General features: G+C 39.8%; 1 protein-coding gene and 1 long non-coding RNA gene across 3 annotated transcripts in view; one reads left to right on the top strand and one right to left on the bottom strand.

The window, feature by feature from the left end:
• Positions 1-15,198, top strand: part of LOC121863573 (trehalase-like) — a 117,316-nt gene extending 102,118 nt beyond the window's left edge. For both annotated transcript variants that reach the window (XM_042362285.1, XM_042362286.1), the window contains exons 8-12: positions 1,545-1,675; positions 6,292-6,523; positions 7,013-7,138; positions 7,822-8,032; positions 9,163-15,198. In XM_042362285.1, the coding sequence (XP_042218219.1) occupies positions 1,545-1,675; positions 6,292-6,523; positions 7,013-7,138; positions 7,822-8,032; positions 9,163-9,387 (925 nt within the window). In that variant the 3' untranslated portion in view covers positions 9,388-15,198. The remainder of the gene's footprint in view (positions 1-1,544; positions 1,676-6,291; positions 6,524-7,012; positions 7,139-7,821; positions 8,033-9,162) is intronic.
• A 2,127-nt stretch (positions 15,199-17,325) lies between these two features.
• Positions 17,326-19,861, bottom strand: LOC121863663. The gene is made up of 2 exons (XR_006088436.1): positions 19,669-19,861; positions 17,326-17,663 (listed from the first exon to the last, which is right to left on the bottom strand). It is a non-coding gene; the product is annotated as an uncharacterized LOC121863663 (long non-coding RNA).
• Positions 19,862-23,665: the final 3,804 nt, after the last annotated feature.

Here is a 23,665-nt window from a genome sequence, read left to right as displayed (position 1 = left end):
TTTAACTACTTTTACTTTTATCCTCTTCGCCACTACATACTGTATTTCAATTATGTATACTGTATATACAGTATACAGTACAGTAGTAAGATCTCTAACGAATCACACAAAACATCACTATACGTCCACACATTAGATTGGTTATTGTAAACTACAGGACAGACAATGTGGCAATTTTCTTTAAAGCCCTGGGGCTCTTTAATTTACTTATCACCAATAATTTTAGTCTATGAGAACCAACAGCACTAACTTTGAAGCTGGCAGCACTACTATCTCACAAAATTATCAAATACAGTATCTCAGTACTATAATGTATTTCTCGGCTGCCTCAACACCAACAGACTTAGACCCTGGGTTTTAATCACCCTCTGGTTTACAACCAGAGTTTTGACAAATTTGGGTCACGAAGGACACCACACTGCAGTGCTCGACAGGGAGGTATGGCTGTAAAATTAACTTATAATTTTGGAATTAGCCCATTTTACTACCATACCTCCCCGTCAAGCACTGTAGTGGGATGTCCTTTGTGATTCATTTTTTTTTAAACTCTGGTTGTAAACATGACGACCCCCGTCAATGGAAGAGGTTGATTAAAACTCTGGGTGTTAACCTCATCTGATATTTCCCATTTTGGGATGCCATACCTAAGCTTAAATCTTGTTAACAAACCTTTTAAAAAACTACATTTTGTTATTCCATTTGTTCTTAGAAATACTGTATCTAGTCTTTTTGATTACCAGACATTGCAACTCCTTCTGATCTCTTGGTTATAAATTACCAGAAGGTTTCATCTAACTGGTTAACTTCAGGAACTGTAATACTCTTTCTGCTGTTGCCACTTTTAGTAGAGTCAGATTTATTACTTTTATCCTCTCCGCCACTGATCGGCTTGTTAGCCGCTTGGGCGATCGGTCATGTCTCTGATTACTTTTCTTTTTCATTTATCTGCTTCACCAAAAGATCGGCTCGCTAGCGACCCGTAGCTAGGAAAGTTCTCAAATTATTTTTCTGTTTGTTTATATCATCCACTCTATACTGGCCCCCGTACCATACTTCACCATGATTGTTTACATCATGTTTGTTTGATATATCAATCTTATGGTTGATAGTTAAGGATTTTTTTTTTTTAATATTTTCCACTCGGTAAAAATTATGAAGTACAGCACTGCTAATCATGATTCATAATTGGATGGATGAAAATTTAACAATATATATGAAAACAAATATTGAGCAAACATTTGGGCACTAGATCCAAGCACTGACAGATGCTAACTGGTTTTGGTAGACTCACTAACTAGCCAGTTAAAAAGAAAAATTGGATAATTAAGTCTTTCAGATGGCTGAGGTCTGGATTATGGAGACCCCACTGTATTATTTATTAACCACTTCACTACAGGGACACCACTTTAATATTTTATTTGTCTGGCACCAGACGAATTTATTCAGCTTAGAGGCAACCCCGTACAGTACACAAGGGGTAATATCACTTGGACATAACTGATGGTAGAATAAATCTTGAGTACTATCCTAAGTTGTTATTTCAGGGAAGATTACAATTTGGCTCAGCAGTTGCCAACAGAGGAACAAGAGGACTTGTATGTACAGATGAAGTCAGGTGCCGAGTCTGGCTGGGACTACTCTACCCGCTGGTTCATCAATAACAACACAAATAAAGGTTTGCATATCAGTACAATCTTGGGACTGGACATTCATTAAGTTCAAATATTGAGCAAGTATTGAAAAGATTTTATAAGATGGATCATTTTGCACGAACTATGCATGGATTGTAGAGTATTTTAAAATAACCTTTATTCTTCAAATTCCTTCTGCGTTTGTTTTAAGTAATTGTCACATTGTTTTTTGTTTGGTTTTGTTTTTCTTTTCATATCTAAATGTTTAATATATTGGTTGTATGTTGAGTTTTCAAAAAATAATACAGGTTTCAATACAGTAAAACTATTAATTTATTCGCTACCAACTGCTCTCTAGACCTGTATTATTTTTTATGTAAACATTGTACTGTACAGTACAGGGGGTCCCCGGGTTACTAACGGGTTCCGTTTCTGAGGACATTCTTAAGTCGGATTTGTATGTAAGTTGGAACACAAGCTATGTGCCTAATGTACATACAGAACAATGTTTAAAATCCCACTATATCATAGCCTAAGTCCTTATATACATCCAGTGCGACCTGTGGTGTATTGGTCAGCATGCTCGCCTCACAAGCAAGCGGATCCGGGTTCGATCCCCGGGCAGGGTGAAACTATGGGCAAGTTTCTTTACACCATTTGCGTCTGTTTACTTAGCAGTAATTGGGAACCTGGATGTTAATCGATTTGCGAATCGTATTCCGGGGTAATGGTTAGTCAGTGCAGTTGCCGAGTTGTCCGGTATTCTCGGACTATTCCTTGACACTGGGTCATGGAGCTCGTTAACTCAAGGTGTGGTTGTTGTATTGGCGACAGCTTCTACACCTTAAACAAATTCACGCCTAGGTGGCCTTGGGCCGGCCATCCTCATTACACGAGGGGCAACCATTATATTCATGTACAGTACATCTAAAATCACTTAATCACTTAAAATCACAAAAGAAGAAATAGAATGACAAAATACTGTACAGTAAATGAAAGTACATCTAAAGAATAAGTCATCAGGTAAATAAAATACTATAAATTTCAAGTTTAATTCTGTTTGTATCAACGGGCATTTGTAAGTAGGACGTTCGTAAGTCGGGGACTCCCTACTAGAAATAGAAACCGTTCATCCTCATATGAACTAGGTTTTGCAGTTTTGAAATATGTGCAGTTCAGCTGGTGCTTTGAAAATGCATATTCTGTACTGTACTTGGATTGGAGATATCTTGGAACCAGGTAGCACTGTTGGGTGTGTGCTTGGCAGATTCAAGATTCCCATATACCCTGAGGTGAAGTACTGTACTGTATATAGTTTAATGCATTGGCTTAGAAGTTAATAGCTACTGTATTGTGTCAAAGCACCAGTGACCTTCATGTATTTTGTAAGTACCTGTACCTGTATGGCTTTTGTGCATCCATTATTTCATTACTCCCTAACATTGTAATTAAACTTCTCTAGTCACCATAAAATAAATACCTGTAACTTTTTTTTTCTTGCTGTTGCCCAGTAATCTACAGTACTTGTATTTTTCTTAATTTTAGTAATGCAGTTGTGGAGTAATGAGGAAGTGGATGGTGTAACCTTTAGTTTTCACCAAGGCTTTAACCTTAGCTATCTTTATGGCTTCTTAAGACAGGCATGATAATAACTAGACATTCACTTAGTGTACAGTCGGGCATGTGAGGAGACTTTGACTACTGTACAAAGAATGCAAAATTATTAAATGAGAAGCATCCATGTAAATATTAATGGCTAAGCTTTGTATATAGTCATAGTGATGTTTGGAGGATTTACAGTCAAAGTTTTCTCCTCTCAATGTCTGCTCATAACTAACTGACCCATTTAACCTGTCCTTTGGGCTACCCTCTAAATGTGTCTCTGCTGACCCACGGCCTGCCTGCACTCATTACAGTTGGCGTGTATATACTAGCACTTTGCCTCATGTGTCGGTGGTTGGTGAAGACCAAGTCCTCTCTTCTGGTAGTTCTTTTAGTAGTCGTGGGGATGTACAAGTTGAAGGTGGCACCAGACAGGATTCTGAGAAACAGGGGTGAGGTACAGGTGTATTAAATGCTTCTGTCTGCTTAATTATTTACTTACCTGGCCAAGGAATGTATGCAGCTCTAGCTTTACATCATCCTCTTAGTTACATAATGCAATGGGTGCTTTGTGTGTGTAAGCTAACAAGAAAATGTACATAGAAATGCTTTATTTCATTTTCCTGAATTTTTAGGCCTTTATATGATTTATACTGCAAGATAGATCACAGAATTTGATTATTTTTTCCCCTAATAAAAAAGAGCCAGTATGGCCTTACATCTGCTTTACCTTATCCTCTTTGTCACTTGTCAGCTTACCAGGTGGTCACACGATCAGTCTATTCACTGTATGCATGTATGAACATACCTGAACATCTCACTCTAGGAGAAGGTAAAACACACACAGAAAAAAACAAGAGCACTGTATGTTTCAACCGCAACCTAAAGAGGACCGTAGGTTACTGTTGAAATATACCTGAACAAATTCCAGTGTTGGCCAAGTTATTTACTAAAAGGAGGCCACTCATGGAGTAGGTACATTCACAATTGGAATTTAGTTTTATTAGATGACTCTTTCAGTTTTGGGTTTCCCTTATATTACAGGTATACAGAACTGCTTCCAGATCTATACTGACATAAATGTATTTATCTTCATCTTCAAATATTTTTCATTCATACAGCTGATCCCCAAAAATCTGTGTTCTTTTCTAAACCTACACAGTCCTCTTTTAAATACACTTTCACCTCATTCCACCATTCTCTCAATAATAACGGCTTCACACTCCTTCCCAGATGAACTTAAATAAACTTATTCCCCTGCAATTTTTATATTTCTTCTTACTATCTTTTCCTATACATGGTAGAATCATACATATTCTTAGTTATTCCTTTAATACTTGTCCCTCTGATATGCATGATGTATTGCTTTTCACCTCCCCTGCTCAGTGATCCCAGCCAGTCTTGATACACTACACATTACCCTTCTTATTCTTGCTTACAACCAGCTTCAACTCTTCTTAATTAGCTTAAATAGTATACTAACTGCGGAACCTGGCAATGTCAAGGTTAGCTTTTTGAGGGGGAGCTCCTAGCCTCTGTCCATAACTACACTATCAGCTACACTATATCCACTAAACATTCAACACTACATCCACTTAACTATCATCTATACTACATCCACTTACACTATCAATTACACTACATCCACTTCACTATCTACGCTACATCAAATACATTGTTATTTACACTACTTCAACTACATTATCCATTTCACTATCCTTGGCCAAAACTAAATTCGCATGCAAAGAATAACCATACTAATGTTCAGCTCTATATTATTCAGAGTGTCAGTACAATGTACTGTATTTTGTACATCAGAGAAAAACGACAAAGGTATGATTTTTTTGTGTACTCTACAGTCTAAGTACTTCAAGTATCCTTAACTGGTACAGTATTTGTAAACCAATACAATGTTTACACATGCTCCAAAAAGTATGTTTATGATTTTATGTTAGACAACGGATGAAGGAGTCTCAGTGTTCATTTTGAAATTCATCGACCCCCTCCGTAAAGATACGTTTTTGGAGTGTGTGTTCATAAAGTTAAGTGTTACGTTCACTATGGGTGAGTACTGTACCTGTTGGCTGCTGGAGAAGTCTATACATAAGATTTTAAGGTTCTATGATTATTGAAAGATTATACAGGGTAATATTTTGTTTTATCCTAAAGAACCCCAAATGATTACTATATTTTAAGAAGTGCGATAAACAGGGACCTAAAGATCATAGGAATAGTGTGGTCATCTGATTCTGGCTAACATGAATGTTCTTAACAATGATCAGACTATTCCTACTAATTTTTAAATACCTGTTTATTGCACATCTTAAAATGTAGTAATCATTTAGTGTTCTCGAATAAAAAATTTACCTTTTATTTGCTTATTGTAAATATTTTAATTGATTGAGTCTTGTATCTTGATCAAAGGCTTTATATAGTCTGCTATCAATGGCTCATCTTAATACAGTACACTAATGGCTTATCGGTGAAGTATGGCAAAAGGAGTACAGTATTATTTACCAATCTCTTACTCCTCTACAGTGATTCAAATACAATATAATTATGTACAGTATTTATATTTATTTGCCTCTTTTATTGTACAGTATATACAGAATCCTCATGAGAACAATATTCTTGACATTAGGGTAAGATATCTCAATGACTCAGTGTAATTTTCCCATATATTTCAGTATTTCAGAGGCAGAGTCAACATCAACTATATATTTCTTAAAACTCATAGTATTTTGGAAAGTACAGTCACCCACATGAGTCCTGTTGCCTCTCCTCCTGAACCACGAACCCCGAGGTTCAGAGTCATGAATCTGAAGCGTTTATGTACAGAATAATGTATTGGTGTTTACTGCTTTGGACTTGTGTGGGTGACTGTGCAAGGCTCTGTTATCTTATATGAGACATTGTACTCATACTTTTTAAATTATATTCTACACTGTAACTGTAAACCGCTGTACTGGACATTACCATTTGATTTGCAATTAAAAATCCTATTTTACTTCACTGTAGCTTTATATTGAGAATCTCTGTTAATCATGACTTTTAACAGGTACATTGTTGAATGTTAATGTAACATCCATCGTGCCTGTGGACCTCAACAGTCTGCTGTGTATGAACGCCCGGATCCTCAGCCAGTTTTACATTAAGCTGGGAAACTACAGCATGTCAAAGCTTTATAAAGACATAGCCGATCAGAAGAATGAGACCATGGCCAAGATATTCTGGGACGATACAGATGGAACTTGGTATGACATTGATATAAATGCCGATGGAAAGAGAAGGTAAGAGTCATCATGCTCGTAGCTAAATGAAACAACTGTAGTGAAGGTCTGTGATATAGTACAGTACTGTAAATGTAAATGGCTGTTGTATATTCATATTTTGACATGTAATCTTCTAAATTGATGAAAAGTATTATAAATAAATTGTATACTGTTGTTATTGTATTTTTTTTTATTCTAAGAAGAGAAAATTATGTTTCATACACCAGGAATATGTATATATTTGTATTTAAGAGGCATAGAATTTTACCCAATTCTGTATACTGAACTGTTCATATGTCAAAATCTTATTGAGAATAAAGTCTTCCCTCAGTTTAGTGATACACTGGTGGTGGTGGTGGTTGTGTGGTTAGAGCCTGCCCACCCACAGTACAGTATGTAATGCCTGAAAGACTTAATATTACTACAGTACTCTCAAAACTAAATGTTCACAGTACATAGATGAAGAAGTCTATACTATCATGGTTTTGATACATTTGTTTTTCCCAGGCACTTCTACTTGTCCAACATTCATCCCATCTGGAGTGACTGTTATGGACAGGAAGGTCCCCGTGCCCACACTATTGAGAAAGTCATCAAATACCTCAAGAAGAATGATGTTCTTAAATATAAGAGGTGAGTCCCCATGCTGTACCTCACCACTAGTGCAGTACTGTGTAGGTACAATAATGTATAATTACAATACACAATGATGACACTCATACAGGAAAAACTCTGTTTAACAGATTATAGGGAGAAGAAAGTATTATATGGAGAGAGAAGTCCATTATATGGATGTTTCACTCTGTGGATCACTTTTACAAGATGGGACTCAACCCCTAAAGTTATGAGCACCATTTCAAGCCCACATGATTTTTTATTTTAATTTTTTTTGCATGAGAGGATATGTTGGATTATTACATCTTAAAAATAAGAAAACACTCATTGTCTCTGTAGTTATTTAATGCACCTACACCAAGACTTTCATCCGCAAAAGTTTCATATAAATTACACTCACCAGTTTCCATATATGGCTCTTCAATCTTAGCTGCTGCTACTGTTATTATTTCAACTGGTACAAACACTAATCCCTGCATCTCACAAGAACAGTAACACACATACTGTCTTTCTGTTACTTCCTTTATAAATGGTATTGTTTATGCGAGAAGTGTAACACGAATATTCAATTACCATAAGTGTTCCAAGATTTGATAGCAAGAGATATTAACAACAGTAAGATGTCTCACTAGTGTTTCCTTACTTTAAGAGGTCAGAAAGTTAGGATTTTATTTTTATTTGGATCTCTCTTCCATCCCTAGCGGTGTGCCTACTTCCCTCGAGAAAAGTGGGCAGCAGTGGGACTTCCCTAATGCATGGGCACCACTCCAGCACTTAATCATCATGGGACTGTACGAGGCCCGCTCTATCCACCACGAAGCTGAGAGTTTATCCTTTAGCTTGGCTGAGAAGTGGATCAGAACTAACTGGCAGTCCTATCAACAGTCTACACCTCATGCCATGTTTGAAAAGGTAAATGTTAATGGAATTGATATGTTGTTTCACATATTTAACTCCTTCACTGTGGGGACACCACTGTTAATATTTTATTTGACTAACACCAGACGATTTTATTCAGCACAGAATGGATACTGTACACAAGTGGTTAAGAGTCTTACCCAGGTAATGTAATATATTTTCAGATATACTGTACCGTACTTAGTTATTTTATAAGCTCCTCTGTGGAATTGTTTAAATCTCTTACATAAACATCACAATTTCCTGCTCCTTCCTTGGTCTCTCTGTCATGAGCTTTTCTGAACCCAGAACTTAAATACATACTGTATGTGCATCTACTTCGCTGAAGTGTTCTCCATGTTCCTGCCTTGCTAGTTGTAATAGGAAGGCTATCCAGCCACAAAATTAGCCATCAGGTAATCCTGCTAACTCACACATGCCTAAAAATGGCCATAAAACACTGATGATAATAATGATGCAGAAGGTTGTGTAATAGATCTGTGGTATTATTAAATGCTGTTTTTGCTTGACCTATTCTTATGATTTCTTCTATATATTTACCATCACAGCTTATGTTACTTCCCAATTACACACAATGTTTTCCACTTGTTTTAAGTTCCTTGTTGTATACAGTACAGTAAGTAATATCTCCGTTAGCCGGAATCCCTCAAACCCGAAACTCTCCAATAGCCGGAATTGAAATTTTACGAGGGGCACATTTTCTGGAAAATTCTGAGAACATTTTCCAGATACCCGGAAAATTCTGAAAAATTCCGTGGATAGGGGAGTTTTTCTGGGTTTGAGAGATGAAAATCAGGCTTATTTTCTGGAAATTCCGAGACATTTTTTCCATACTTTCATCTATACAGCATTAACTTTCAACTCATATTCTTCACCTTTTTCAACTAATCTAACCTAAAAATGCTAAAATACTGAAAATACTAAATCACTAAAAAATAATTGATAATACCTGTACACATTCTAAAGTATTTTAAATATCTATGTAGAATGTACGCTACTGTTGCACCCTTGGGTCTTATAGTAAATACTGGTACTGGTAATTTCATACAATGAATTTGTAGAAAGCTTGTAACATTTGGCATTAATAATTCTTAACAAAATTTACAACTTAAATTTCTCCTCAGTACAACGTGAGTGTGATGGGTCTACCAGGAGGTGGTGGAGAGTACGACGTTCAGGTGGGCTTTGGCTGGAGCAATGGTGTAGCCCTACGTCTGCTGGATGTCTATGGGGACCGTCTAACTGCCACTACAGGAGGAGCCGTAGCACCCAGGACTGCCTCTCTATGGATCATACTCCTGATTAGTTTCTTACCCTTAGGAATACGATCACTCTTTGGCACTCCTTAAAATGATTGTGGAGTATGATTACATCTCTAATGTGGTTCATTTAGTATTGATGGGATCACTTGGACACGAGTGTGGTAATCAATATGTTGGAGTGGGTGAAGTGTAACAAGTAGAGGTCAGTTAGTTTGATCGCTCTGTCTTGGTCACCAATGATTCTTATTTGTATATACTGGAAGAAATGAGTCGAAGGTGTTCTAATGTCTACAAGTGATAAAAATGTGTTTATCAAATTGGGCCTTCAACAGGAAATACTTTTTATTTTAAAGTTTTGTCCTCTCACTTACTACTTACAGTTAGTCATTCATTTGCATGGTGCAGGACATCAGCTATAAAACTCAGAGACTTTGTTATTCTACGATATATCCTGCCTCTTGTTTTTATTTATTACATCAACCAGATATTGACAATTCTTAAGATAAAATGGAACTCGGATTTTGCTAACAACATGTGTCATTATTTTTTATCTATATACGAGGTGTGATCCAAAAGTTCCTAAACTGGCTTCATAAAATCTTTGTTTTTCAAGATATTACAGTGAAACTTTAGTCACACTCAAAATAGTCTCCATTCAATTCAATTCAACTCAATTCAGAGGCCTCAGTGCAGTGCTGAATCTGCTCCTCCTACTTCTGGAAGCAGATCTGGAAGTCCTCATTGGTGAGGCTGGAGAGCACCTTCTGCGATATTTCCTGGATCTCCATTCTGTCCATGAACTTCTTCCCTTTGAGGTTCAACTTGAACTGGAGTGTATGGAGGACCACTGGAATTCCGTGCTTTGCCAGAAAATCATTCACAGAGAGGGCAGAGTGCGCAGGTGTGTTGTCCTGGTGAAGCAGCCAATTGCCGGTCGTCAGTCAGAATCCGGTTAACATTTCTATAGGAGAAGTGCAGTCACTCTGTAATCTCACAGATGGTCACCCTACCATCTTCATGGACAAGCTGGTCATTTTTCTGGACATTTTCATCATTTCTCTCAGTGGAAGGCCGCCCAGAACGATGCTCATTTTCTTTGAAGTGCTTGTGCCACCTGAAAACTTGTAGGCTTCCTTGATCATTTCATGGGTTTTTGCACCATTTTTTCCTATTCTGAAGCCAAATCTGATGGCACAGCATTGCTCAATACTTCCCTCCATGTTGGGGGTCGAGTGCCGACTGACTTGACTTAGCAGATAGGCCGGTACACACACTCACAGAAAACTTCACTACAGCCGGCTGGCGCCACAGATTCCCGCCAAATCGACGCGGTAAACAACTTATACCCAAGGTGAGTAACTGCTGATGATTCGATTTTGATCTCTGCTAAGAGAAAGGTTTTATGAAACCAGTCTTGGAACTTTTGGATCACACCTTGTAGATTATTGGTTCACAAGATAATTAAGGGGCTTAATTATTAGATATATTCCTATCTGTTTAACATAAACTAGGAGCAGTTAAAGGGGCCAATGGAAAGAGTGGTTATAGTTTTGGTCTCTGCTTTTTCTCTCAATAAACTTGTTTATATTTATTATTTGTGAGGCATCCTAAGAGAGTTTATACCTATTGTTATGTTAATGATGTAAACTACTGTACTGGCAGCTTTAAGTAAAAACCATGATCATTCTTATTGGATAGTGATGTATAAGTGAGGGGATGAGTGTGTTTATAAGAGAGTTCTTGAAGTATTAAGGAAGGGCTTTAATGTAGACTTACTTTTCTTGTAGTTTGAAACTCCTTGAAATATTTGTGGGTTTGTTTACTCTGTAAATGTTGCATGATCGTTGCTTTTGACTCAAGGCAATCAATGCATTTTATCATGGATCCTGAGGCTACATTTAAACCTAAATGATAAATACTGTATCTAATTTATTATAGCACCACAAGAAAGATTCGATATTGCATCATATTTCTTTAGGGAATATGAGTGACAATCTACCTTCTCTTTGAAGAAGAAATTCTCATCTCTGTTTCTGTTAACGGAAATATAAGATCGAGATATGTGACTACTGTACTGTTTGTACAGTAGAATGTTCTGTTTTATTGCACAGTGTCGAAGGATTCAGTCACACACGTATTGCTTATAATGCACCTTGTCTATATGTCTTTTAGATTTTATTTAGTCTTTTTGATCTCTTAATGTGATGTTTCTATTGTTTATAATTGATAAGGCATTATATTACTAACAGCGCCAAGACCATTTATAAGCTGTATGATGTTAGTATTCTTTAATGTTTGATAAGTCATATGTTAGTACAGGAGCGGAGCCTTATTGTACTGTATATTCTGAGATGGATTAGTCCAGATTTCTTGCCATTCAGAGATAAGTATTCATACAAGTACTGATATCTCATTTTGTCTACAAGTATGTTTCCTTTAAAGCCAACTGGATACCAAGTAAAAATCTCTTGCAGATCATCTGGATCTCACTAGCTTGTTTTGCTTAAGGTGACCTCAGATGGATTCTTAAGGTTCTCTGAGCAGCACTAAAAGGCAACTACAAGGAGCAGCCTTAGAGTCTTTTGTATTACTGGCTCATGACCAGTGATTAGGATGGGTCCCAAGTGAGAGTTCAGGGTCTGCAACAGTTTGCTGGAAAGAACTCTTAATAAACAAAATATAAAAAGTTAAAGCTTCTCTTATGGGTAATTTTAAATACGGGTAATGCAAAAATTTGAGTGGCATTTTTTTTCACATTTTGGGATCTAATTATCAGATACTGATATTATTTTTTGATACATTAAATTAATAATTAGTATTATAAATTTGTGGTCAGGCATTGATTACATTGTATCACCACTTTTGCAAGATTTTGAGCAGTAGAAAGAATCAGAAGATATTGCCATTTGAGTTCTTTCCAGCAACTTGGTAGGCATTTTTTAATTCCTAAGTGGTGACTATCTGAAGTACATGCCATGCAAGTGCTTCTTCTCGTTTACCAGATTGGCTTTACTATTTGTGAGTGCTAGTTAAAATTGGCTTTACTCTGTTAGAGTTAGCAGTGATAACTTCCAGTCTCTGTTGTCTTTGAATCTTTATATTTAGCCATTGTTTAGATGCTTCAGCTTCTAAACATGAAAACACAAACACTCCTCACAGACTATACACTGTTTACACTATCTGAATCCATAGTTCTCCTTATACACTTGCATTGTAGGGGAGGGAATTATCCATGGAAAGTTTATAGTAAAGTGCTGTTAATATATATTATATTGTAATTATACCATAAACATTTATGGAAATCTGAATTTATAGATGAGAAACAAAATAATGAAAAGCTAATTTAAACAATTGAATAGTTCTTTGTCAAATTTAGGTGATTTATTACAGTACAGTATACTGTACTTATCCATATGATATTTATTATAAAAGTTGATTTATGTGATATCCATCAATATAATCAGTATAGCTTTTAGTAAAAAATGGCACTGAGGTTATAAAATATCAAAAGTTTATCATTCCAATGCTTTTTTGTGGATTGTGTAGTGCACTGGTTCATCTTGTGTATGGGATCATGTCCATTATCTTCACAGCCACATTCCTGTTTCATATTTTGGTAAACCCTTTCCTACCCCAAGACCAATACATTCATTGCAGATAAAAACAAATCAACATGCCCCTCTCATGCTTACAAACATGTTGATTCTTCCTTTTCATGCTTATATTTGTGATAATCTGTACTTTAATTAGATTTAACCTTCCTTGTGGAGCCATGACTGGTCTTCTCACAAGCTGGTGATGAGGCATGATTCATGGTGTGCCAAAGAGCTTTTCATAGGAAGGCAAAAGGAACCAAATGTAGTTTAACTGATTACCCATTGTTCGAGTCAGTTGGCCATATTGTTTGTCACCTCAAAATTGGCATTGAAACCCACAAATGGAAAATTAATTATATAAGACGAAACTTTAATCAAACTAGAATCTTTATCAGTTTCATGTTGATTATGGTTTGAATAAAATTTTGTGTATCGTCTAATATACACTGATTTTCTAACTATGGGGTTTAATATAATCTATTTTTACATCACTGTGATTGCGTCATCTACCTCCAGTGTTGTAGACCTACTACAGGGTGGTTGAATGTCATGTGTGGTTTCCAAATATACCTTTGGCATTTTATATATGCTGTGCTCAACCATAGGTCACAGACCAAATGTTTGTACGCATGTAAAACATACTAAGCATTTTGTATGGCTGTAGTTTAAAGGTGTATGTTATACTTAACTACACTGTAAGCTTACAACAGTGGAGGTGTTTGAAAATCTAGCCAAGTCTGATATCTCAGCCAAAGTTTGAGGCATTGGCAGCCAGCACTGACGCCCGAGGAAGAGCGATACAGACCTGAACCTCCAAGATGATAATTGATTTACATCTTGGAGATGTATTTAGAAGGAGGTAATGGCTATACATAATTAGGAGTTTAATGATCAGTTAATGACATCACAGTTTTAGTTTTGTCAGTACTGTACAGTAGTTCAGAAAGTGGTGAATATGGCAAAATCATCTTTATTAACAATTGTGCAAAATTTTATGAATGAAGCCAGGCTAGCTCATCTTCTCCTGTGTACTGTAAGATTTAAATACACTACTGTACACTCTTAAGTATGAATAGCTTTTACCGCATGAAATATTAGACAATAGGTCTGAGCTTAAGTGCCATGGCTGCAATCTACAGTATTGACACTCTTTGAAATCTCGATCATATTGCATCGAGTTTAAGAGTGGTTGTTGGTGTTTCAAAGAGAGTACGGTAGTGAATAATAATACCGTGCTCATTTCATGCTGATTAAGGCATCAACCACTGTCTTTGTATTTGTCGTCTATTCAACAGACATATCGAACATTTCCACAAATCTGCACAAACTCTGGATACTAGGAAGGTGCAACTCATAGTGGACTGTATGTGTGTGTGTAGTCTTTCATTATATTGTGTGGTAAATGAATGAAAAATGTATGAAATAGCTGTAGAAGAGACCGGAGAGCTTATGTGGTGGTGATACACTGTGTAATAATAATCATATCCTACAGTGATGACCAAACCATGAGTTATTCATTCTCATCAGAAAATGTTTCACCGAGTACTTCTTAAGTTATGATCAGTAGGATTTGTCTGAATATTATGAAAATATTATAGAATTACAAGTATGTAATCATTTAATTGAGTTTGAAATTGTGATATTTTATGGGGATTCCTATTTCAGAGATAAAAGTACCGCCATAATATAAGACTTATACAACAGACACACTCGGCTGAGCACTGCAGTCACTGTAGCGGCACAACACTGATTCTCTCAAAGTTCGCTGCCTCTACTCTCGTATCATATTAACACACTAAGTGTTAGAAAACTTTAAAATTTGTGTAGTACAATAATTAGGTATTGATCCAGGGCCTAAAGTAAACATTAGTGACACTTACTTGAAAGCTGTGGTCAGTGTTGCTACTCCGTGAGTGCACGGCTCAACTAGGGCCAATTATCTTTATATGAGTCTAAGTATATTGTCTATGTGTTCTGTACATTATAACTTCTCTACGTTGTTGTGGTCGTGCAGTGTGATGATGATGTCTGTGTGCTGGCAGTAGTGATAAGCCTTGGTTCATCAATTAGATATTTGAATTCAGTAGATAAAGCAGTGTTTTATAAGTACCCCTGTATTCACTTTCATCATAGAAAAATTATCTTGCTGTGAATGATGAAAATGCTTTATCACTGTCTGCCTGAGGTTGGCATTCTTTGATATATTAAAGTGTGTGTACATTTGGTCTTATGTAAACTATTAGTGTACCAGTATATTATGTGTATGTTGGAAAGAGGAATATAGAATAAACCTTAAATTTTCTGCCAATGTACTATTTATTCCTAAGAAAATGTTATTATCTGGTACTCAAAGGCCCTCTGAAACTTAATACAGCAGCTGGGGTCCTGTGACTCTCAGAGACCTTGTAAACCTGACGAGTTTTTTTTTTTATGGTTAGAAGAGTTTTTTTTTAATTCTTTGATTTGTTTATTCCTTTTTTTTCTTAGGACTGTTATTTTCATTTACATGTATCGTTGCTATGGAGAACATAATTGTTTTATAGGGGCAGTATAGGAGGAATATATCATCAATATTATAACTTGTATAAGCTTATAGAAGATGTTAGCTCATATTTTGATAGACAAACAAACAGACAGATTTAGACAAAGACATACAGACATATAGGCAGATAGATAGATAGATATAAACAGACAGACAAACACAGACAGATATAGTCAGACAGACAGACAGATATAGGTAGACAGGCAGATATGAATAGACAGACAGGCATTCCGCATTCCGCATTCCGCGTTTCACCGTTAACGCGGTGCCCTGCTGGAACCTAACATGCTCACATTCCGCGGTGCGTGTACCCCATTACGCGGAGAGCGGCTGGCAAGCCGCGCCATTTTTGGATCCAAACCTCCCGCATCCGCCATGTTGTGTAAGAGGCGCGAAAATGGTGCGCACAAGGTCGCCCAGTCATCAAAACATTACCAGTTCTTCACCCGCCACCCACTACAGCCGGCCCAAGTCAGTGATAGTGATAATTATAGTGAGGATATGGACTTATATGAACTTTGGGGGGTTTGACAAAGAGGCCCTGCAAGCCTCTGTGGTGGATAGTGATACAATTGATACAAGTGATACAGGTGAGGGCCAATAATCTGCCCTCTGCCTCGGAACCAACCGCCCATCCCCGTGTGCCCAGCCATCTTTTCTACTAATGTAAGTGTTAAAAAACCTAATATTATTGATATTTCTCTTAATTATTAATTGTGTGTGCATGCCATCATAAAGTTAAGATAATATTTTTACTACAACATAGTTGTGTGTCGTCAAAAAGTGGAGTTTGGGGGTCGGCCTGGACTCTATTTCAATTAATCCCATATGTTATGTTATTCACTTTACGCGTTCCTCACTTTCCGCGGTACCCTCCGGGTTACATTAACCGCGTAAAGTGAGGGTTAACTGTATATATATATATATATATAAATGATATGACAGAATATTATATATGACAGACAGTCAGGTAGACAAACTGACAGATGATTTTATGTAAAACAGATACGTATTTACTTTTATCCTCCACCACTGATCGGCTCATTAGCCGCTTGGGCGATCAGTCACGTCTCTGTTACGCACTGTTGGCAAGTACTGGGCATGCACCGGCTGACAGACATACATACAGACCGACAGAGGTTATTATACTTAAACAAAACAAATATGAATCTCAGATTACTAGGACTTGAAATTGAATCCTGATAGCAGTGGTGTGAGGGGCAAAACGTTAACAATTATTCAGACGATTCGATAATTACCGTCCACCTTAGAGTAGTTTTGGTACACTAAGGCCTCATATAGTTCTTAGTTTAATACGTTACCTTTTTTTACCTACATGTCTTGCTCACTCTTAATTGATTCTCGTTAAAGCACCAGGGTTGATGATAATAATAAGTGGAAGGATCATCGTGGTGAAATCTAATTAGTAACTTTTCTTCCAATAGTTCTCGACACAGTACAATTTATATCCACCAAAACCACCAGACAATCGACAGGTTTACTGACCGCTACCAAGGGGTCGGTCTAACTGTGAGGGTAGACACTTGCAGAAGGTCAAGCCTGAGCCAATGAGAGAGAGAGAGGGAGGAATGGAGGACATGGGTGACCTCCAGAGCGAGGAGGAGGAGAGAAAGAAAGATGTAGGAGAATACAAGGAAGGTTGTGGAAGGGCCTCTCACTGTCACCTCCATTCCTTCGTCGCCCCTGTCAGACAACTGAACGACAAGCATCACGACTACAACTTCACCGATAAACCTTTTGATTGATACACCTGTGACGCCCCATGATGATCCCTACTATATAGCCTTCCTGTCAGTTAATTCCATGTTCCTGATACTCCTAAGTTAAGCTTAGTGTTCATAGATAACTTAACTGTCTAGTGTTTGAGTCAACAGTACTCCCCACATGTTCAAAATTTGTTCACATAGGTTTTTTTTTTCCATCAATACATAATTTTTCGACCATCCACAACTTTTCGTTTTGTTCAGTTTATCTGAACTTTTACACTTTTCTTGGATGGTCACAATTGTCCAGACCATGTATAATATTCTTAAATCTTCACAGCCGTCTTCATGCCCTGCAGTATTCTTGAATAGTCATAGTTTTTCTCCTGTCTCTTTACGATAGTCTTGACACATCCACATGAACTCCTTAAATGTCCAGGCACTTGTTGACAATGTATACAGGAGTTAGTAGTGTCTCACATGTGTGCCCAGAGGAGAAACCTGCCGACAACACAACAAATTACTGGGGAGAGAAAATAATTAAAGGTAGACAACCACAAGTTTCTGACCAAACACAACCTAAGTTTGGTGTTCACCTCTAACTCAAGTAAGTAATGTTTCAAGATTTGTAATAGCATTATTTGCCAGCCCGATTCAGTATCAATTAATATCAGCAAAGTGTCTGGATATTCAGGCCTGATGCCCTCGTCCCGAACAAACCTTAGTAACATTAGTAAGTGCTTTATAGATGTTCCCATTAATTGGAGATGTGATAACCCATTTACTACACTGTAGAAAGGTATAGAAAAAGTTCACGATCAATTTAGAATTGACAGAACAGTAAGACATTACCATGCCTTGATTACAGAACATTTGGTTGTGGCCTTCAGCAACACCATGGGGAACTTGACACACTACCACCACCATCCTTCATCATTTGGGGAAGATAAAACATTCTCATGTTAAAAACATTTAAGGGTCATTCCTATGGTAGAAGGATAATTATAAGTTGTTTGCTGAAATTCTTATAACATTTCCTAAATTCATGCTCTAAATTTTAGAGAGAGAGATCTGCAAGTGGGAAGGTGACGTTTCTGACATGATGAACACCTGCCAAACAAGAGGATCAACAGGTGTCCGGCCAGCCCACCTGTATCTTAGCATCCATAAATACTGTATTAGTGTACAGACTATTGGGCCTAGTCTTCATGATTTTTAGTAATTTTCATAGTGAGGATTTTTTTTTACTGTGATTTTGAAAGGTGTAATTGCGAGAGAGAGAGAGAGAGAGAGAGCAGGGGTGGATCCAGGAATATCAAAAGGTGGGGGGATCCAAGAAAGTTTTGGGTGGGGGAACATGGTGAGCCCACCCAGCTGGGGGGTTTTGGAGGGGAGCTATAAGCCCCCCCCCCCCTTCCTCCCGAAGATTTTTTTAAATCTGACCAATATCAAAGGCATTTTTATGCCATTTTGCAGCCATGGGCACTTGATATAAGGCGATATTCTGAGGCCAATAGTAATTACCTTTTACAATACAAAAATGACTGAGTAAAATACTGCATTAAAGAAAAAGTACTGGAATTTTCCTGTGAAAAAGGGGAGGTCCAGACCCTCAGGACCACACCCCCTGGATCCGCCCTTGGAGAGAGTGATTAGGGGCCAAAAAAATAAACAACAAAACAGACAATCTCACAGGTGGACAGATGTAGAGAGGAAGAAACGGAAAGGGATATAAAAAAAATGAACATACAGAGGGACGAAAGGCACACCTGAACATACAACTCGTTAACACACCTGAAATGGGACTCTACCCTAAGTAAATAACTGCATGTATATGTTGTGGTATCAGCTGGGGTTAGACTAACCAATTTGCTCGATATGAAAGTCTCTTATCATAATTAGCATATTCTAGATGGGTAGATAAGAAGATAAACGAGCAGATAAGCTGATAGGAAAAGAGAGTGAGAGAGAGAAACCAGGTACTACAGAGAGAGAGGATGATAAGGAGGAAAAGATATTTGGAGTGTACAGTGGATTTTAGTTTTTATTTACTTGTTTGATTTGTTTTGGTTTGTTTTGGTTTGTTTTGGTTTATTTACTCGGTTTATCTCCAAGATCAAAGGTCAAGGTCACATCAAACTCCAATTCACACTTTGGATCCTAATTTAACACTTAAATTTGGAAGGAGTGAATGTTAATATTATTTCTAACCTGCCACTTAACTTTCAAGGGTAGAATACATATAATTTTCTTTAAACAGCACTTAAGTGGAAGAATATGAAATAGCGAGTGGGTGTATTCAGAAAATGAGTTCAAGTTGATATTTTTTTTCAATCCAAAGAGACAGAAAAAACACAATAACAAGTGCCACTCGTAACCAAAGGAAAAAAAAAACTTATTCACGAATGTCGCCTTTTGGCATGTGTCAGTGTGTAACGTATTGACGACAGGGTCACTGAGAACAAATTTAGTCTGACAATATTGGCAATACGTCTAGATGAATTACCTGTGATATTTCAGAGTACTGCTGAGTGGTTCTAGAGCCTGAGTACAAGTATAGTAACACTAGATAAGTTTCCTGCGATGCGTCAGTGTCGCTTAGTGCTTCTAGCTTGAGTACAAGAAGTGACTAGAGGTGAGCGAAGTGTGTTGCTACCGGTGGGTGCCAACCCGTGTGCTCCCCTCGGCTGCTCGACACACACTCGTACTGAGGTGCTCAAACAGTAAACACACGAGCACTACCCGGGAGAGGGTGTCGCTGGGGGGGGTGATATGGAGTCTATTTATGTTTATCTTTTTGGAGGGGGCTGTTTGAGGGTGTAGTGTGTATGAGGGTGTAGTGTGTATGAGGGTGTAGTGTGTATGAGGGAGTAGTGTGTATGAGGGCGTAGTGTGTATGAGGGCGTAGTGTGTATGAGGGCGTAGTGTGTATGAGGGAGTAGTGTGTATGAGGGCGTAGTGTGTATGAGGGCGTAGTGTGTATGAGGGCGTAGTGTGTATGAGAGTGTACTGTGTATGGGGTGTAGTGGTGCGTTTGCTTGTGTGAAGGGGTGTATTGTGAGGATGGGCATGTAGTGTTTGTTTGTGTGGAGGAGTGTATTGTGTAGATGTGTTTATGGTGTAGTCTGAAGGTGATCGTGTACTGTGTGTGTGTGTGTGTACGAGTGTCGTGAGCAGATGGTAAAAATCAATACCAAATGTTTTATTCACTTAAGCAACCCTGCCACGTATTACTCATTCTAACTAGTCACCATAGTTCATTCTAACCAGTCACCATAACATCATTCTAACCAGTCACCATAACTCACTCTAACCAGTCACCATAACTCATTCTAACCAGTCACCATAACTCACTCTAACCAGTCACCATAACTCATTCTAACCAGTCACCATAACTCATTCTAACCAGTCACCATAACTCATTCTAACCAGTCACCATAACTCATTCTAACCAGTCGCCATAACTCATTCTAACCAGTCACCTTACTCATTCTAACAGTCACCATAACTCATTTCAACCAGTCACCATACTCATTCTAACAGTCACCATAACTCATTTCAACCAGTCACCATAACCCTCAATACTATACACATCTAATTATGGAAATTTAATGTACAGTACATTGAAATTTATTAATCCGTAACTATTAATCCATACTTTAAAAGGCAGCTCAAGGATAACAGGCATCGTAAGCCCAAGAACACACCCTTGTTATTGTCATGTAGCCAGATAGTAAGTAGTACACGGCTACCAAACAGGGAGGTATTACCGCCTGGGAAGATATTGGAAGCATAATGTGCTATCCAATGATAGACCGTTCTGCCATATGGACCAGGGGCCATCCCAAGGGCGGCGGTTCCCCCAGGGGGGCTCCCGGGGGCAGCGGCACCACCAGGGGTCCTCCCTACGGGTGTCGGCGACCCCAGGAACCCTGCCAGGGGCAGTGGCGTCCCTAGAGACCCGGCCAGGGGTGGCGGCGCCCCCAATCGCCCATCCAGGGGCGGCGGTGCTACCAAGGGCCCTCCCAGAGGAGGCGATTTCCACAGGAGCCCTCCCAAAGGCACCCACTACGAATAGGAGGGTTCATACCAGCGCTGCCGGCCCTACGAGAGCCCATAGGGGCGCTGCAACCCCTGGCAGGGTCACTGGGGACAGAGGCGCCCCATAGAGGGACCCTGGGGGAGACACCGCCTCTGGAAGGGCCCCTGAATTCGCCACCGCTGTGGTATGGACCTTGGGGGCGCCGCCGTCTCTGGGAACACCCCTGAAGGCGACCCCGTCCATGTAAGGGACCCTGTTATCGCCGCTATCCCTGTGAAGGTCACTTGGCCATGCAAGGCACGGAGGCGACCCCAGGGCCCTCTCAGGGTCGGCGGTGCCCCCAGGGGACCTGTCAGGGGCGCTGGATCCACCAGGGGCACTCTTAGGGACAATTGCAATCCTAGGGGGCCTTCTCAGGGAAGGCGGCGTCTACAGGGGCTCCTCCAGGAACAGCCGAGCTTCCATGGGCCTCTCAGGGATGGCAATGCTCCAAGGGACCCTCGCAGTGACGGCAACGCGCCTAGGGACCCTCACAGGGACAACGGCGCCCCCATGGGCCCTTCTAGGGGCGCTGGCGATCCTAGAGGCCCTCACAGGAACAGCCATGATCCCTGGGGCCTTTCCAGGAAAGGGGGCGCCTCCAAGTACGTTCCTAGGGACCATGGTGCTCACAGCGGCCCTGCCAGAGGCGGTGGCACTTTCAGGGACCCTTCCAGAGGCGGTGGCTCCACCCAGGCCTCTTTAAGAGGCGCCACTGCTCCCAGGGACCCTGCCAAGGGCTGTGGCTCACATTAAGTCCTCCTAGGGGAGGTGGCGCTCCAAAACATTGGATAGTGGTGCTGTACATATTGCATTCTTCCAGTAATCTCTTACTTAACTGTGATTGGCGGAATAAGAGGTGCGTCATCAAATTACAGCCAATAGGAAAACAGAGGAATCAGTCAGCACAACACCCCAACTTATGCTTTGCTGTTGGATATTTATTCTCCTTTTCATTGTTCAGGTTGCGATGATACTGAAAATGCTATGGACAGTGTCCATTTATCATATCTCCCAGAGTTTAAACAGTGAAACGAGAATAAATATCCAACAGCAAAGCACTCAAGACAGAAGTGTTGACTGGCTGTAATTGATGACGATGTACCAATCACAGTTAAATGTGGACGAATCAAATGTCTGACCAAAACTATGAAGTTCTTGGGGCGATGATGCAGGTGGAAGGAAGAAAGCTTCTTTATGAGACAGCCACTGCTCCCAGGGACCCTGCCAAGGCCTGTGGCTCACAATAGGTCCTCCTAGGGGAGACGGTGCCCGAAAACAATGGATAGTGGTGTCGTACATATTGCATTCTTCCAGTAATCTCTTACTTAACTTTGATTGGTAGAATAAGAGGTAACATCATCAAATTACAGCCAATAGGAAAACAGAACAATCAGTCAATACAACACCCCAACTTATGTTTTGCTGTTGGATATTTATTCTCCGTTTCATTGTTAAGGTTGCTATAATATTGAAAATGCGATGGGCGGTGTATTTATTTAACCTCATATCTCCCAGAATTTTAAAAATAGTGAAACGAGAATAAATATCCAACAGCAAAGCATAGATAAGAGAATGTTAATGCTGACTGGGTGCTCTGTTCTCTGTGGCTGTAATTGATGACGTTATCTTCCTGTCACAGTTAAGTAAGGGATTACTGGAGGAATGCAAAATGTACGACAAAACTATGAAGTTCTTGGGGCGATGCTGCATGTGGAAGGGCCCCTGGGAGCGCCGTGGCCCCTGGCAGAGACGCTGCCGCCCCTGGAAAGACACCCACTGCCACTAGGAGGGCCAACAGCAGCGCTACCGTCCCTAGGAGGACACATAGGGGCGCCGCAGCCCCTGGCAGGGTCCTTGTGGGCAGTGGAGCCCCAAACAGGGTCCTTGGGGGAGACACCACCTATGGAAGGACCCCTGAAGGCGCCACCGCTGTGGTAAGGCCCCTGGGGGCATCGCCGTCCCTGGGAACACCCCAGAAGGCGCCATTGTCCCTGTAAGGGACCCTGGGATCGCCGTTATCCCTGTGAGGGTCACATTTCCATGCCATGCACGGAGGCGTCCTCAGGGCCCTCTCAGGGTCGGCGGTGCGGCCATGGGACCTGTCAGGGGCACTGGATCCACCAGGGGCGCTCTTAGGGACAACTGCAATTCTAGGGGCCTTCTCAGGGAAGGCGATGTACACAGCGGATCCTCTAGGAACAGCCGAGCTTCCGTGGGCTTCTCAGGGACGGCAACGATTCAAGGGACCCTTGCAGAGACGGCAACGCTCCTAGGGACCCTCACAGGGACGGCGGCGCCACCAATGGCCCTGCTAGGGGCGCTGGCGACGCTAGGGGCCCTCACAGGGACAGCCATGATCCCCGGGGTTTTTCCAGGGACGAGGGCGCCTCCAAGTATGACCATAGGGACCGTGGTGCTC

This window comes from Homarus americanus, unplaced genomic scaffold (genome assembly GCF_018991925.1).
Source record: "Homarus americanus isolate GMGI-L3 unplaced genomic scaffold, GMGI_Hamer_2.0 scaffold41366, whole genome shotgun sequence".
Taxonomy (NCBI): Eukaryota; Metazoa; Arthropoda; class Malacostraca; order Decapoda; family Nephropidae; genus Homarus; species Homarus americanus.
This window is presented reverse-complemented; position numbering and strand designations above follow the sequence as displayed.